Raw genomic sequence first — 17,867 nt, 5'->3', positions numbered from 1 at the left:
GAAAACTGGACTGGATTTCTCCTGGAAAGTGGCTCAGGGAAAACCTGGACCAGATTTCACAGAAAATCCAGATGGGGGGAAAACACAGAACGGATTTCCTCTGGAAAGTGGATTGGGGAATAACCACAACCAGATTTCACCCTGAATCCAGACTGGATTGCACTCAGAACCAGGGATATTTCCCTGGAGTAACATGATTTTCCATCATTCTAATGGTGGAATAAACCAAAATAATAAACTATCACCAATCTGCTGTCCCTGTTATTAGTTCCTGACACAGCTGTTTTGCAGCACTGACCTTCATGCCTTGACCTGTGATCAGACTGAGCCTTCAACACCCTGGTGGGGAGAAGAGAAAATCATTTGAATTTTATCACAGCACATAACAGATCCTCTCTCAGAAACACAAGTACACACAAGGCACAACACAGTTACTCTTAAGTAACCACTTGGAAAATGATTCATCTCAAAAGGATTCATTGCTTGCAGTATTCAAAATTAGCAACAATAATAAAACTATCAAAACCTTCAAGTCCCCCCCATAAAGCTTTACTGACTGCAAGATTAAAAGCCAAGGAGAAGTTCCCACAGCCCCTTCTTTATTTTATCCAAAACAGAGATGTCAGAGCTAAGAACTGACCCATACAGAAGAAATTTAGTTTTCTTCATGAAGGAACCACACTCTGAATAAACATTTGCAAACTTTAAATGTTTCTATTTAGTTACTTCCATTTTTATTAATTACAATAAAAGGTCATGAAACCAAAAATATAGCATATAGACTTAAAAAATTTTCCTGCAACTCAACTAGAGGTCAAAGTTAAGCACACTTGCAGACTGGAAATGTTCTGAATGTCCTTAACAATCTTTTAAAAATAAGGTAAAACAACTATCCATCACTTGGATCAATTCTACAACAGCAATGTAGCAAAAACCTGAGCTCCCAGCATCAGTCTGCCTGCCACAATGCAGCCTAAAAAGGCAACAGGACCAAAATCTCCTCTAGGTCACATTTTGCCTTCAGTATCAGCAGGATGGGAAAAATAAGTCAAAACTGACAGACAACTAAGCAACATGAGAGTGAATTTATTTGAATTTCTCCTTTACGCTGCCTTGAAATTGAGAATGCTCTGGAGAAAACAAAGAAGGGATTTATTTGGGTGTCACAGACATATTTTATGAAAAATCCTTTTGCTAGGATTTTTCTCCTGAGAAGCTGAGAGGCCTCAGAAATGAAATGTAAACAATGATTCTCTGCTGCTGTGGAATGTACCAGGTGAACTTTGATTGGTCTCATGTGGTTGTTTTTAATTAATGGCCAATCCCAGTTCAGCTGGCTCGGACTCTGCTCACTCACAAGATTTTATTATCATTCCTTTCAAGCCTTCTGATGAAATCCTTTCTTCTATTCTTTAGTATAGTTCTAGTATATCATTTTCTTTTAATATAATATATATCATAAAATAAGAAATCAGCCTTCTGAAACATGGAGTCAAGATTCTCATCCCTTCCCTCGTCCTGGGACCCCTGTGAACACCTCCACATTTGGTGACCCCAGTGAGGAACATTCCCACATTTTGGCATGAGAATTTGTGTCCTTTAAATTTATCCACCCTGAGCACAGAGTTCTCACCCCTCTCCCCTGTGCCACTGCAGGAGGTGACTAAGAAAAGCAAGTTAGAGCCTCTGGAGCTCAGGCTGTGATGTGGCTGCCAGCGGGAGCACAGCTGGAAGAGCCCCGGGGTGGGTCCTGCAGGGAAGCAGCGATGGAAATGTGCACACTCATCAGCTTTATCACAAAGATAAGAAGATTTGTACCTAGGTGCCAAGTTGTCATATGTATAAGCAACTGACATAAGTCGCTGAATCAAACTGGTTCCCTGGACAAGTACAAGAAACACCTTTAAAAATTGAAGTCGAAAGAAAAAAAAAAAAAAAAAAACAAGTTAATATAACAACAAGCTTTTTGATCTGTTTTTCAATTATACACACTGTGTGAATCTAAATAAACCCACCTGTGCAGAGGAGGAAGGGCCAAAGGCAAATCACAGCATCTTCACAGTTAACAATTTACTGGGTTTATTAAATGCCATGTTTCACTGACTAGGTCTAGATGCTACAATTTCATTCTCTAAAGAAGACAATTCAACTGAATAGGAAAATCAACCATTTATTCAATCCTTCTAGTAAAAACATGGTATTTTTTTAAAGCATAAACTACTCACAGCCTTTTAAAAACCTTAGGTTTGAGGAGACAGGGCTGAGGATGAGGTTGGACACTTAAATTTTGCCTATCTCTGTGATCAACACATTTTACTGACTAACCACTTTCTAAAAATATTCATCTTTAGCCAATCAATCTGACAGACTACACAGAATTTTAAAACGCAAGTGTGAAGACAATCTTAAAATACTTAAATATCAAATCCACAGCAATCAAAACTACTAATCCATTGACAACTAAAGATTTAAAACCAGTTAGAGGAAACAACAGCAGCATTTACATGTTCAAAAATTTAATAGATATGCTAAGTTCCCTGTATGACAGCAGCCCTGGTGATTTAGGGATTTAGCAAAAATGGCTGATATTTATAGAACAGTTAAGGTCTTTCCAGGTATAACAAAGGGGAAGTTTGGCTCCAGCTCAGAGTTCAGACCTGCACTTTTTGGCAGTCACAGCTGGTCCTGTGCCCAAGAAAGCTGATTTACACTGAACGTTTCCCTGATGCCAAAATATCCCATGTGCCTGGCCTGCCTTAGGAAATCAGCATGCAGCCATCTGGCAGGAAGGTTCACAGCTGCAGGTAGGTTCACACCCACTCAGATGTCCCTAATAGTTATTTTAGTGTTTACTAAAGCAATCCAACATGGATTTAGCGAGGACAAGGGCAGCTCATGTTATAAATACAGGTCAATAATATGCTACTGTAAAATTGACTGATCAATTCAGGAAACAAAATCTAAGAAACAGGGACAAAGCACTGGAATTCTGAATTCCCAATTAACATGTTCATCAATCACCAAAAAGCACCTTTTGGTTGCCAGGTCTACAGCTATTCAAATACTTTTCAATATCTCTTTCTTATATCTCTTTTCTAGAGATCAATTATACTACTGAGATCAATTACTAGTACTAACTTTTCCACTCCATGCTTTTAGTACTAAAATAAGGACTTCACATTGACTCTTTCAGCAAAGGAGTTGTTTCCCACAGCTCCCAGAACCTCTGTGTGTCTCCTACCTCTGTCAGCCGGGGGATGTGAAGGCCCTTGACGTGGTCACTCGTGGTTTTCCTGGACTTGCCCGGCCATGTCCTTTTCCTGTGGCTCTCTGCTACCCCAGACCAGGCAAAGACATCGTGGTAAGCCAGATCCAGATCTGAGGGATCCACTGCAAACTGGCAGATCAGCTTCAGCAAGCAAGCAAGACAGTCCAGCTGCCACTGGGAAGGGGAAGGAAAAGAAATCTGTCACTGTCATATTTTCTGGAGAAATCCCCTTGCCCAGGATTCTTCTCCTGGGAAGCTGAGAAGCCTCAGAGGAAAAGGAAAACAATATTATCTTGTTTGCTTCTCCTGTGTTTTGCTGCTTTGGAGTGTATTTGGAGATTATTTATCCAACAGGTGGTTGTTTCACTGGTCTCATGTGAATTGTTTGAACTTAATGACTGTGGAGGTGTTCACAGGGGTCCCAGGAGAGGGAAGAGATGAGAATCTTGACTCCATGTTTCAGAAGGCTGATTTCTTATTTTATGATATTTATTATATTAAAAGAAAATGATATATTAAAACTTACTAAAGGAACAGAAGAAAGGATTTCATCAGAAGGCTTGAAAGGAATAGAAAGGAAGGATAACAGAAGCTCATGGCTCTCAGAGAGCCTGAGCCAGCTGACAGGGATTGGCCATTAATTAGAAACAACCAGGCACAGATGCACCTGCTGCATTCCACAGCAGCAGATAATCACTGCTCTTCTTTTCCTCTGAGGCTTCTCAGGAGAAAAACCCTAGCAAAAGAATTTTTCATAAAATATGTCCATGACAAATGACCAAGCAGGGCTCTGGAAGGAGTCCCCAGTTGTCATTATTATCTTTTAGCCTTCTGTCTGTATCCTTTCTGTATTCTTTAATATAGTTTAGTTTAGTATTCTTTAATGGAATAGAATAGAATAAAATAATAAATTAGCCTTCTAAAAACATGGAGTCAGATTCATCATTCCTCCCTTCATTGGAGAACCCCAAAAATACAAGAGAAATCTTCAATTTCGAGGGATTTATTTAACACATAATTCAATGCCTGCTATGGAATTTACAACTGAAAACCTCAGCAAGGTATGAAGGAGAAAAATCTAGAAGTAACTTGAATTTAGCTCAAAGTAATGATAGAATAATAATGGAAAAGATGATTATTAGTCATTGTTATAGAACATGTTCATTATTGAGAAGTATCTTTATTAGCAGCACAGCCACCATGCTAATTGTCTCACTGACAGCAAGGGAAAATGGTATTCCTTGGCTCTTAGACAAGGGAAAGATCATTCACAGATTGCTGCTTTTAATGCAGACTATAATAAATAATTCTCCAAATAACAACCTTCCCTAAAATAAGCAGAAAAAAGAGCAAAAATAAACATTTACTCCAATCATGTTTGGCTACTTTTGACTTCTTTAAAGAAGTATGATCTGTTAGAGTAACACCAATGCTGTTGCAATCATCCTTGAGGAAGGAATTCAGATTTTTTTTCCCCCTCTAAGGTTCCATGAGCTACAATTTTAAGTTCTACAATTTTAAGAATAGACAACCCTCCCTAAAATCCATCGAAAAACAGGAAGGGTGGTTTTAAAAGATAAAAAAGCAGAAGTATATATTTTCTTTTTTTAAATAAGCTCTTCCAGGAATATAAAATATTAAAAAAAAAAAAAGATGCTACTACTTAGACTCTGGTGGTTTCAATCAGAGAATGGATCTATTTCACAACAGAAAAATAACTGTACCAAAGGCTCAAAGTATTAAAAGTCTTTAAAATACCAGGAATGTTCTTCTGGAGAGAAAGGCAGAGTGAACACCTACCACAGTCCACGATTCCTGTTCCTTAGGCTCTAGGATTCCAGAATTGAAAATTTCCAGTAACTGCTGGAGCCCTCCAGCAGCAACAAACTGTAAGCATATGATGGAATCAATGTGAGAAAAAGCAGATGCAGAAATACCACAAAGATCAGTGAGATACCAACCTAAGCTTTATAAATTAATAAATAAATTACAAATTATTCAGCTGGATATTTTATGAAAACAAATGAAATAATTGTACATGGCTACCACAAATTTACAAGCCTGGTACACAGAAAAACTTGCAAATGTTATCCCTAATTTGGAGATAAAAGATTTTAGGGTAAATAATGTTTTAAATGGGTTTTTATTTTATATTTCTCTTAAAAAATTGTCTTAGGTATCATAAAATACTGCAGGAAAAACAAACCTTGCAGCTCCAAGTGTTTTTACTGTTTTCTATTTGATCTTCACTCGAATCATCTGAGTCTGGGTAAAGATCACTGTAACTTCCCTGAAGATAAATAAGATTAGGTGTAAAAACAGCAAAGGAATTGCAATATTCTAAAATAAACCATCAATCTGTGCTTTGGTTCAGAGAAACACCGAGGTTCTGTGCAGGGAAATTACCGTAGATTCCCTTCTTATCCTCCTGTTGGGCTTCCCCAGAGCTTCAATGATCTCCAGGGCATACAAAAGTTTATGGGCACTTTTAATCCTCAAAAGGTCCTTCCAGCTAAAGCCATCATTACCCTGAAAAGATGAAAAAAAAAAGAAAATAATTAATACAAGTATATGTAATGCTCATCTATCTAAAAATTCAAAGAGAGGATTTTTCAAGTGGCACAGACAAATTATTTGGGGTTTAATTTCAGCTGGTATCTGAAATCAGACACTATCAAGCAGATTTCTATACATGATTAACAACCTGAATAATGAAAAGGCAACATTATTCCATGCTAAAATACACACAGTTTTACACTAGAAAGCAAATGTCACACTGTAACTGCCACCAACATTTTGATGCATGTGTGCATAAAAAGCTGAAATGTCTACAATCTGTTAGGATGTAATTTCAACCACTTTTAAAGAGGCTGAGTAATATTTTTATCTGTAGAAATCAACTGTGCTTCCAAGCAACCCATGCTATGAGCTGAGGGAACAGAGCACAAAAGTATCACTGCCACAACAGGCACAGTGTTAAAGCCAGGCTGCAGCTGAAGAAACTGCTCTTTCCACCCAAGTAAAAAGATTGTGATCATTAATACTGACTATTCTTTTGATTTATAAAATAAACTTTGCAAATAAATGATAAAAACAAACTTTGGGAGCTCAGCTGACATCTCTGTTAGTTTTAGATTTATTAGGTTTACTCTTGTCTCAGGACACTTAAGAGATTTACTACATAAAATTCCTATTTGGGGAAATTTCAACTAAAGCACTGGATGCTAAAAAATTCGAGTATAACAGAGAAAACCATGGAAAACTTTGTTCACCTGCTCATCAGAAATATTCTGGAATGCCTGCAGCATATTAGGGCACGTTGGTAGGAGCATTAAGAGTTCCCAGACACGTCTGGATAAGTTTTCTGCATGGAGATGGAGCTCTTCACACCTTGCACTCTGAAAAAGTAAACCACAACCATCCTTACTGTGAAATTCTTTGAGAAAATGACATGTCAAAGCCCAAAAATGTATTTATTTGTAATTAAGAAGCTGTTTCCTATCTAATAACTAAATCTATAATTAGGATATGATAAATTGAGGTCTCAACTTGCAAGAAACTAAGTTATATGATCTTTAAATCATATCACATATTTTGAAATATTTAAATGCAGATAAAACTTATCAATAAATTACAGGTTCAAATGTACTATATATGATTTCATTTCCCTCAAGCTGATGATGGCATACAAGATGAAGCTTGGGTTTTTGCAATAAAATTTTACAAACCTTTCTGCAAGCCAATTCCCATTGTGAGTCACCACATCAACTTAAATAATCAATATCATTTCTTAAGAATTGCTTTTATAGCTTCTACAAATGTATCAGAACAATATTACTGCTAAGAAAAAAGGGGAATTATGAAGATTTTACCACGTGAATGAGCATGCATCAAACATCTCTAGCAACTGAACAGAGTAGACAAAAAATAGGCTGCACAGGGAAACCAGGTCCAGTGAAATAAGACTGAAATGTCATTGTTCTAATGAAATGACTCTGCATTACCTCACTATCTTCCATAGCCACTTCTCCAGAAGGAGGCTTAAAAGAGGCCAGCATCTCTAACAAATCAAACAGGGTGGTGAGGTGAGGTTCTTGCAGGAGTAAGAGCATTGGAATGTTGTCCTTCTGAGGAGGAGGTAGGCAGGAGGCTGGGAGCTGGACACCTTCCCCTTTGCGCTCCCTCCTGGGGGCCCCGAGGGACACGAACACCATCTGCAGGTCAGAGACACAGCTTTGTGACAAGCATGGAATGTCTTCACAAGGGTCAGAAATAAAAAATTAAAGACAATTTTTTTGTTTTGTAGTCAAATCTCAGCTTTGCAGCATTTTCAGTAAGTGCCACAAATGAAGTTTGGGTTTGCTTTAAGGCATTCATGGGGTAGCTGCACTTGATGCCTCAGGTTTAGCTTTTCTATTGATCAGATTCTGAGCTGCTTTAGTCTGAGCTTCATATTATGGGATGGTGAGCTCTCTGCACATTGTAGGGAGACAAAACAATTCCTTCTCCAGCTGGGGACCAAGGACAAATGACCCAGATCTCAGGCCCAGGAGCATAATAATGGTAGAATAAAGAAAAAAAACCAAGAAGGATGGGACTTGATGGGCCGGAGATGTAATTGGACATTTAACCCCAATATACAAATGGAGCAGAACTTATAAAAGTGTGAGACCCCGTGATCCATTTTGGGACCATTTTGGTTCATCCTGGGTGCAGCCCTGGCTGGGCTCTTGTGCTGCTCAAGGTGGATCCATGGAGGAGATCCTTTTAATAAATCCCTGCTCTATTCTTTAGCTCTGTGCAGCCTCTGCTCTAGGTGAACCCTCACAAAGCACCAATCACACTCTGATTCTGCCCCTGAGGCTGGGGAGACTCCAATCCTGAGCTGGTATCAGCCAGGGACTGCTCACAGCCAGCCCCACGTGCAGAAGAGAGGAGCCAAGCCTTGGCCCCAGCTGCAGGGCCTGCTCCCCCTGGCAGTACCTGCATGTCCTTAAAGCCCAGCTCGTGGAGCGTTTTCTCATCATAGTCAGTTGTCAGCTCGTGCCCAGATGAAATCATTCTCACAGGTCCCATCAGGCCACCTAGGATCAAAGCTTCTTTCAGCACAATTCTGGAATCACAGTTTCAGTTTCACAGTTTTGATAGCACACCCCTCAGCAGAGGCAAAAACTTGCTGCCATTTCCTTAAGAAAAGCGATTATTACATGAAACTAATTCAAACTTGCATAAATAAACTAAATTTACTTGCATAAATTTACTTTACTTGCATTTGTATTCACAAAAAACCTTTGCAATACCAGGTCACTCAAATTTGTAGTGAAAAGTGTTTATAATACAATTTCAAACGTGCCTTCCATATTTTGTAGTAAATGACACTGTGCCACAGAAGGATAATGGAAAATGACTGTGATCATCAACAAAATGCCCTTGTACCACACACCTGGGGTCAAGTCAAAGAAACATTGATTAATCTTACTTAAATGTAAGTTGGAACCAAAGAAGTCACACCCACTTCAGAAGGGAAAAACTGAGAACACCCTGCAAAGAACTCAACACTGAACAAGAAACCTGAACAAATAGAAGATGAAGAATTAAATTCCATTTGGTGCAGAAAACCAAGCCTCTCTTCTAACAAGCACACTTTGCCCAACATGACCACATGTTTCTAAAATGCCAGTTACAACAAAAATAAATATTTTCTGCTATGTGGTGGAAAACAAGAGAGTTTCTTTACTACAACTGCTTCTGAGGCTGGAAAAGGATTCCCTACAAAGAAGGCAATTAATGTGTCCAAAAGTCAGTCTGGTTTACTTACATTGTGTCTCATTAAAACGTGTTTTTTAGAAGTTGTTAAACTGTGAACAGCAATTTTAAATCATGTTTAAACATATACTAATGGTGGTGTTGGAAGGAGCTGCTCATGGACAGAATTTATTCAGATTATTGTTCATGATGTGCTAACTCATCCTTATAATGAGAAAGAAAAACCAAGAAAACATAAAAGAAAATTCAGAAAACGCTTTGAGCAGCAATAAGTGATGAGAATGCTGTAATATCAGGAATATAACACCCTCCTGAAGGATAAAGCAGGAATTTTCATTCACTCACAAACACAAAGAGGGAACTACAAGAGGATGCATATTCACTATACAAAGCAAGGTGATATTCCAAATTAGCAGCCTCAAAGCAGGAGGAAGAATCATTTCTGCTACTGGATGACCATTAATTAAAAAGCAATTGCAGGAGTAAGGAAAATCTTCCACCTGACTGGAATACATGTATACAGAGCATAAATTATGGATTTGAATTGTGGCTTCAAACTCTGACTCAATGGCAGAGCCAGAAGTGGATGAATCAGATGAAATACAGCATAAGATACACAGAAATGTAGAATTTTATCAAGGCATGTGCAACAGAATCTCCAGTTTACAGAAAATTACATCATTCAAACAACAAGAAGGAAAAATAATGTGGGGGAAAATCTCTTAGAACATGGAATTTGGACAGATTCAAGGACTTTAAAGGATTTACATTTTCTTTGCTATTTCAAATAAATGGTAGTGATTAAGAAACAGCACTATTAATTAGAAGAGAGGGTGATACTAATTTCAACTGCAAGAAAAGAAAATAAATAAATCATAATGCTTGCTTTGAGGTATCTGGGGAAAAAAAAAAAAACACAATCATTTAAGTTGTAAAGGCAAAACCTGCAGGCAGGAAGAGCTCACCAGGGAAATCCCCTTTGCGACTGCTCTGGCCAAACTCCTGCAGCTGTGCTTGCTGATTGATCTGCTCCTTCTGCAGATTTTCATACCAATGGGTGACTTCTGCTCGCAGATCAGCCACCTGATCACTGGGGTACATTTCTATGGTCATCTGCAAGGAAAAAGGGGTTTCATTTTCCCAAGAGAGCTGGGGGATTAGGGGCATTGAGCAGGGTGTGCTTGGAAAGGGATTTTCCCTCACCTTGTCAGGAAGCCCAGCTGGCTGACAGACAATCCTTAGAGGCAGAGACTGTTTGTCACTCAGGGCTTTCAAGTGACTGCTGATGCCAGTGCCTTCAATCTGCCACTGTCTCAGGTGATATGCAAACCTTAGGGAAAACCATGGAAAAAGTGGTTTTGTCAAAGCCTGTTTAACACAAATGTTTGCTGAACATGAAAGGAAGGCAAAACCTGCAAATGTTGTTTTGATTTTTTTTTTTTCAGTAAGAGGAAGTTATTGACAGCCTCACTGTGTTTGAAATAAAATTAAAATAAGTTTTAAGAAGTTTCTTTGGTGAGGGATGGGGAAACACAAACACATCCAGGCATTTTTATACAACAAGGGCCAGCTCTGGTAACTGTTTAAACTTTATTTATTACCTTTCACAATTACTCCCTACTGTCTTTCCTTTACACAAAGAAACCATTCCTTAAATTAATAATCACTCTTAACACACTCATCATTATGGTAAGAGGAACAGAAATAAATTCTGCATCCAAATAGATCAAGAGAGGTTTTTACCTTCTCCTAAAAGCCTCCAGGTGTGTTTTCAGCATTAAGAGCCCTCTTTCAATAATGGTCAGACTTGAATGAGAGTCTTGCTCCAGGTTACTCGAAGCTATCATCAGACTCTCCATACACTTGCTGATAAACTCCTGCTCCTTTTCCAGACCAGTTTTACCTGCAACACCAGTTCAAGTCAATTTATAGGCACAGCTTTGGAACAACACATTTTAATACTAAGAGTAATACAAGGATAGTGCAGGGTGTTCTTGAAAGCATTTCAAACAGCAAAAGCAAGATGAAAATGCAAGCTGATACCGTTGATGTAGTAGGAGTTGATGTACTGGATGGCTGCTCGACTGACATCTCCAGACTGGGCCCTTAGAGCAATGCCCCAGAACTGGTCCATGCCACACAGCTGCTGGACAAAAGGAAAACAAGCACAGAAGCAAAATATTGCCTCATTATTTTACTGGGAGTGAGAATTTTCTGATCTGAGACATTCTTTTTACCTCTTGACTCAATCACTAACAACATCTCATTTTCTCCACTGCTTGCACTGTCATCACTGCACACACCAATTACTACAGAACTCTCAATTTCTCAGAAACAGTTTCAAAGTCACACATGAGGAGAACTGGCTGAAATTCAAAACAGTGAAATTTCATTTATGACAAACAGGAGTACTTCCAAATGAAGCTATAAAACCACAACTACAATCAATATTCACTGTAAGAAAACAAAAACGCCTCAAATCAATTCAGAGAATATATTCTAATTATCATTTTATTTATGAGGTAATTGCTCTGGATTAAAAACTTCATAAATTGAGACACGTTTTACAACACATTTCTAGTCAGAGTTAAGTATGACTAACAGAATGTCATCTGACTCTTCATTAGATAAGTAAATGCTACAAACTCAACAGTGGATATAGCTCAGTTATAAATATAAAAATAAAATATAAGAGATGCAGGCAACAGGGATCAGGTTTTGGTGGTTTCCTATCTTTGCCTTGAGTGACAAAATCCACAGGTGGCAGGGAGAAGAAAGGCAAGGACAGAGGGCAGGCTCACCTCGGAGTTGGAGCCACCATCGTAGGCACTCGTAGCCAGTCGAGCCAAGTTACACAAATGCTGGAAGAGGTTCAGGCCAGTCATGCTGATGGTTTCAGGCTTTAGCTGGGGCATCTAAACAAATGCAAAACAATGTCACTGCTGGAACAGAGAGCAATTGCAGGGTGTTTATTTCACTAGCACTGTTATTACTAATCACTGCTATTATTCATCCCACTCAAATAGATTTGTTCTTGAAAATGATCATACCCTGAGTTTCAGACAGAATAAAAAAATCAGCTATCATTGGCTTAAACAGTTCACTTCACCACTGACTCGAACTGCAACAATGCAGAGGGGGAACAAAGTTATTCCATTTTAACATCAGCTGCTTAACTTCTCAACAGCAGGAGAACTTCTTAGTGTATGTGACACCCATCCAAAAAACTTATACATGTGCAAACCCAGACAAAAACCTGTGACATCTTGGGAAAGAACTAGACTACATTAATTATTGCACAATCTGTCCATTTTGTAATGTCATCTGTCAGAAGAGATGGATGGAACAGAACCCCCTGGAGAAAGCTCTGCATGTTTGTCTTTTCAGTGGCTCTACTGATGATATTTATAGGCCCCTTGGAAAAAGAAAAGTCAATTTTTCAGTCAGGTGGAGCTGTACAGCATAAAGCAAGCTATAGTTTTGTGAAGTTTTTTTTCCAAATTAAAATAAAGTGCTACACAGCTGCAGACAGAACATGTGGGCTAATTGTAAAGAAGCACTCAGGTAAATTGTGGTGTGAAAGAATTCCCACTAATCCATTTCCTTCCTCTCTCCAAGCACAGAAAAACCTTCCCATGACAAGCAGGGCCCTCCTGGACTACATAAGAGATGATTTCCATAGAAACTATTTTAAATGCAATAAACAGTGTTGATGTGGAATGAAACATTCTATTCATTACTGGAATGATGAGGTTGCAATTAACTCTGCACATACCTTTTCCAAAAAAAGATGCTTGTAAGTCTCCATACCCATGGCGTGCTGGTCTTTGCTGCGTACTTGATTCAAGAACCAGTGTAGTGCATCATCATAACATTCAGAATCTTCTACTAAGCAGTGCCACAGGATGTCCACTTGTTCTAAACTCAACCCTACAATTGGGGAAGCATTTTTAACTACTCCTCTATAACACCAAATATTCCATAAAACCCGAGAATACGCAGAAAAATCAGAATATTTCGGTCAGGTCACAGCATATAAATGTATCATATGACAATTTGACTAGCTATAGTGAGACCACCCAAATATTAATTGTAAAAAATGTCATTTCTTTGTTCATAAGGAAAATTAATTTCTTACAGTATTAAATATGAAGAATTCTTTCTTTCTGGACTATAGTACTCCAGTAAAAGATCTCTGGGAACATTATGGACACAAAGCAAAGCCCACAAGTACAGAATGTATTATCTTCCTTTAGTAATTACTACAATCCTATTTTTTAGGAAAACTGCAGCACAGAGAAGATGAAAATTTGTTCTTACAGAACTGCAACAAAATTTGAACTCCAACATTGATTCTGCGCCTTTGCCAAAAAAATCTTCCTTCTGTTGAAACTGTCTCAGAGATTATTCTAAATTGTATGTTTAAAGTAACACATTAAGCTGACACGGACTGCTAAGAGGTATTTTTGCCTCACTCTGGGGTGCTGCTGTGGTAAGATGACCTGAAATACTCACTGAAATGATCTGGGGATCCCAGAGTAGAAAACACACATGTCAGGAACTGGAGACGAACCTGAACCTCTGCACTGTGGCTGTATCTAAATGAAAATTTGGACAAAAAATGGAAGTTTGTTTCATTGTTTATTCCATAACTTCTTTATTATTCATCCTTGTGCCTCTTAAAAGCAGAAATAATTGTTTCTTACAAGCTTCTTTCTGAATGTCTAGTTCATGTATGGCCCAAAGCCCAGCTGAAGATGTAGCAGAACCAGCCCAAAGAGCAGAATGACACAAGAGCTGTCACTAGGTATAGTCCTTTTTATTTTGGAATTGAGAAGGGGGACAGGAGTGGCTTTTTTGTCTTACAGTTCAATTCAAGTGTGTCATTTTGTCACCTTGCAGGATCTACCCTATTTTCCCCTCTAAGCTGTAAAATGCTGACATTTCTACACTGAATTTCCAATTCCAAATGATACATATTTATGAAAATATTTTCATAACTTACATAAAAAATATTGACTTTATTTCCACTTATACAGTAAAAGCTCAACGGCAAAAGGAGCAGAAAAATTTCCCATTTTATCAGAATTTAAAGGATCCCACCTTCCTAAGTAATTCCTCACTTAAGCAACATCCAATATAAAGGGTGAAGTTAGATTTGAAGGAGTTAAATTGGACCCATAAATAGCAACATTTTTCAGATGTGGGTGCCCATATTGACTTTGACATCTGTCAAAACATGAACAGCCTGTTCCTCTGGGATTGGGGAGCTGGAAATTGCATTGCTTGTTTATATACACCTGATTTGAATCACACAGATTAGAAAGTGCAGATAGATGTATTCAAACAAAAAAACCATGCAAAAGCTAATGACAAATTTTAAAACAAAAACATTTCAACAGTTCTGGTATATGAAATTTAAAATTAACTGGAATATCAAAACTTTCATGTTAAATTTGCACACAAATATTCAACGATGTCTAACAAAACATGACACAAGAGGTGGGTTTTTAAGAAAAAGGAGCTATTTGAAATGTTTTTACAGACTTTTGTCTCCTTAGGCAGGAAATGTCCCTGCAGAAAGCCTTTACTTACAAGAACACATCAGCAGCAACAGTGGTTAAAACCAAAAAATATCAAACAGCCCAAGTCAGCTGTGTACTCACAGTGCGTGTTTGTGTCGTCCCTCCCTGACTGCCTGGATGTAGTGTACCAAATTATCAAAGAAAAGTTTCATCATATTCAGCTCCTTTTCTGCCCACCTGTGGCAATTTAAAGGACAGAAAGTATTATGGTTTGCTGAAAAAGATCAGAAAAGCCCCAAGAAGCAGCCAGCTGTTCCAGGAAATGGCACACACGTAACCCCCAGAGTGAACATTCATTTTCCCATCCCAGGAGCATTTCCTAGAACTGCACTCTCTTCTTCCCTGCAATCCTCAAGGCTTCCTAATGCTATTTCCAGGTGTAGGACTGACAGAACACTCCCTGAGGAGCCCATGAAAGCTGCTCCTGAAAGCCTTAATTCAGAAAAGGTTTAACAAAGAACTGGGCAAAAGTTTGAATGTCACATCAAAAAGGCCAAGGAAAATTGCTGATTATCACTGTCCCCTTCTCAGCTGCCAGTCTGTTCTCTACAGCTCCACCAGACATGGCTGTTCTGCTAAGGAATGCTGAACTCTGTATTATCTTTACCTTTCACATGGTTTATACACCAAAGAGCCCCCTAAATTCTTGGCACAGGGCCCTACTTACATTGTGATCCAATGTGTATCATAGCTGCTCCCAAATTGCTGGAATGTTCCAAACAGCTTGGGGAGAAGACGAAGTGAAACTACTACAGATCTAAGGGAGAAAAAGGATGGCAAGATGAGATTGTTACAAAACTGAAATAATGGACTGAACAATTCCTTTGAGAAGCTCCACTTCTGTGAGCAAACCAGCTAAAGGAATGTGCTGTAAATCATAAATCAGAGTGATCTGGGTTGGAAGGGACTTTAAAATCACCTCATTCCACTCCCTGCCATGGGCAGGGACACCCTCCACTATCCCAGGCTGCTCCAGGCCCCATCCAGCCTGGCCTTGGACACTTCCAGGGATGGGGCAGCCACAGCTTCTCTGGGCAACCTCTGCCAGGGCCTCACCACCCCCACAATCAACTATTTTTTCATATCTAATCTAAATCTACTTTCTTTAATTTTGAAGCCATTGCCCCTTGTCCTGTCACTCCAGGCTGTTGTAAAAAGTCTCTCTCCCAGGTCCCTTAGGAACTGAAGGCCACAATTAGAGACCACAGCCTTCTCTTTTCCAGGCTGAACAATCCCAATTCTCTCACCCCCTCCTCACAGGAGAGAGCTCCATCCCTCTCTTCAGCTCTCTGGAGGTGCTCCAACAGGCTCATGTCCTTCCTGTGCCTGGGAAATCTCCCATCAAGTCAAACGAGAAGTTTTCTGAACCTGAACTACACTTACTTCTATTTCTTTACATGCAACTCCTTGGACACAGAGCTGAGAATAATCTCTCAGCATGCTTCTAACTCATCTCACAAATGCAAAAAAGGGAACACCATAACACAGCAGGTGATGTCTAGCAGCCATATGTACCATGAAAACAAATTCCACTTTCACCAGCACAATCTCACAGCTTTGGCTGGTATTAAAACAAGTTCTCTGATGTCAAGGTGCTCCTTCCTCACAGAAACCAGACCCCCTAAAAGACTTGGTGGAAAAGGACTCGTCTGTTCCTCAGTCACCTGTGGGTAAAATCTGAATATTCAGTATAAAATGCTCAGGCAAAGGCACCTGACTGAGGTGCAGTCCTGATTTTACCAAAGGCAGGAAAGCAATAACTTCTGGCACAAAGGAGAGCAGACAAATGCAACAAAATGAGAAACTCAGGACACCAAAACAAAAAGAAATGGAGCACCAGAAACATCCACGACACTTTGAAAACTACTTTTATTCTTCTGCTTTTGCCTAGTTTAAGTTGTCTTCTTGTAAAATGAAAGAACCATTACAGCCAACTTGGATTGCTGGTATTTTGCAAAAATAAGACATTTTTAAACTAGATAATTTCTGGTTGAAGTTACCTGTTGTTTGCTAAGTTTTCTAAGCAGCCTTCAATAAATCTCATTCGAATCTGTCTGTCAGTGAACCAGCACACCAAAGAACAGAGCAGCTTCTCTGCCTCATTTATTAACCCTTCAGAGAGATGAATCTACAGCAAGTAGAAAGAAAGGTCAATGAATATTTTGTATTTATTTTTTTTGTTAAAAACAGTGTTTTCTGGTTTTTGACTCACTGCATCTTCATCCTGGACCAGATCCCAGAGCAGGGTATTTCCTTTCTTACAAACATTATCCAAGTTAATGTCTGTCACTGCATTGCTGTTGTACTGATGTTTGTGAACTGCTGGTCCTGCACAAAATAGAAAGAGCATCAGTGACCAAACAGAAGGAACCAGCTGAATTGAACACCATTCCCTAAGTGCACAAACAACACCACATTTTATTTGTTAACTTGGGCGATTTCAAAGTGCAACACCACTGTAATTGCAGCCTTTTTTCACATATGGGTTCTTAAAAAGCCATACCAGAAGCCAACAGGGCAGTTGGGCCAATATTTACACTGCTTTTGGCTAATGGCAAAGTGCAATTAAAAACAGCACTGAAGAACTGCAAATGCAATTGCTTTTTAATTGAATTCATACTGTAATTAATACATTTCTTAAGCCTTTCTGTGTTGCTGTGGTCCAAAGGGAGTTATCTCCATAACCACCAGGGCTGGAATGCAGGGAAGGAGCACATTTCAATAAATCCCCCTCCTACTACAGGATTCCCTTCATCCAACTGAAAACCAGGCAAAACAAACAGCATTTTTCCATGTGCAGGGGTTTAGAAACTCATCATGTTTTCATAAACACTGATAGATATTTTCTTGCCTCTCTGTGCCCACAGCTGGCACCATTCATTGATCTGCTATTTAATAGCATTTCCATGGAACAGCAAAGTCAAGTAGAAAATTCAGACTGCACACAGAACACTGTAATTATTTGCACATGCAAAACTAGGGGTGTCAAAATTAAAATGCACTAAAGGCCTCATGCTCAACCAGTAATTTCAATCTTCAGTTAGACAAATAATATAGATGGAAAATATTGAAAAAAATATGCTGATTTATAGATTTATAAAGTTTTTAATAGTTTATTCAACTCTGCAGTGTAGGAAATAAAAATCCAAATTTTCAATGTCAGGCTAAAAGTATTATCATAAAAACTTTTCATTCAATTGCTTCAGGGAAATATATAAACAGCACTGGGTTTGCTGTCTGCTGGATGA

At 38.8% G+C, this 17,867-nt stretch overlaps 1 protein-coding gene across 12 annotated transcripts in view; it reads right to left on the bottom strand.

Annotated features, from left to right (window-relative positions):
* Positions 1 to 17,867, bottom strand: part of USP34 (ubiquitin specific peptidase 34) — a 113,605-nt gene that overhangs the window by 42,171 nt on the left and 53,567 nt on the right. For 6 of the 12 annotated variants that reach the window (XM_050972978.1, XM_050972984.1, XM_050972983.1 and 3 more), the window contains exons 17-36: positions 16,832 to 16,947; positions 16,620 to 16,747; positions 15,287 to 15,376; positions 14,701 to 14,796; positions 13,550 to 13,632; positions 12,810 to 12,964; positions 11,836 to 11,949; positions 11,078 to 11,180; positions 10,778 to 10,937; positions 10,238 to 10,364; positions 10,000 to 10,147; positions 8,252 to 8,352; positions 7,273 to 7,482; positions 6,541 to 6,666; positions 5,675 to 5,797; positions 5,475 to 5,558; positions 5,069 to 5,155; positions 3,242 to 3,442; positions 1,819 to 1,901; positions 299 to 339 (exon numbers count right to left, since the gene is read on the bottom strand). In XM_050972978.1, coding sequence (XP_050828935.1) covers positions 299 to 339; positions 1,819 to 1,901; positions 3,242 to 3,442; positions 5,069 to 5,155; positions 5,475 to 5,558; positions 5,675 to 5,797; positions 6,541 to 6,666; positions 7,273 to 7,482; positions 8,252 to 8,352; positions 10,000 to 10,147; positions 10,238 to 10,364; positions 10,778 to 10,937; positions 11,078 to 11,180; positions 11,836 to 11,949; positions 12,810 to 12,964; positions 13,550 to 13,632; positions 14,701 to 14,796; positions 15,287 to 15,376; positions 16,620 to 16,747; positions 16,832 to 16,947 — 2,376 coding nt within the window. The remainder of the gene's footprint in view (positions 1 to 298; positions 340 to 1,818; positions 1,902 to 3,241; positions 3,443 to 5,068; positions 5,156 to 5,474; positions 5,559 to 5,674; positions 5,798 to 6,540; positions 6,667 to 7,272; positions 7,483 to 8,251; positions 8,353 to 9,999; positions 10,148 to 10,237; positions 10,365 to 10,777; positions 10,938 to 11,077; positions 11,181 to 11,835; positions 11,950 to 12,809; positions 12,965 to 13,549; positions 13,633 to 14,700; positions 14,797 to 15,286; positions 15,377 to 16,619; positions 16,748 to 16,831; positions 16,948 to 17,867) is intronic. The other 6 variants (XM_050972979.1, XM_009093800.4, XM_050972981.1 and 3 more) reach the window with 2 other exon arrangements.

This window comes from Serinus canaria, chromosome 3, assembly GCF_022539315.1.
Source record: "Serinus canaria isolate serCan28SL12 chromosome 3, serCan2020, whole genome shotgun sequence".
Taxonomy (NCBI): Eukaryota; Metazoa; Chordata; class Aves; order Passeriformes; family Fringillidae; genus Serinus; species Serinus canaria.
This window is presented reverse-complemented; position numbering and strand designations above follow the sequence as displayed.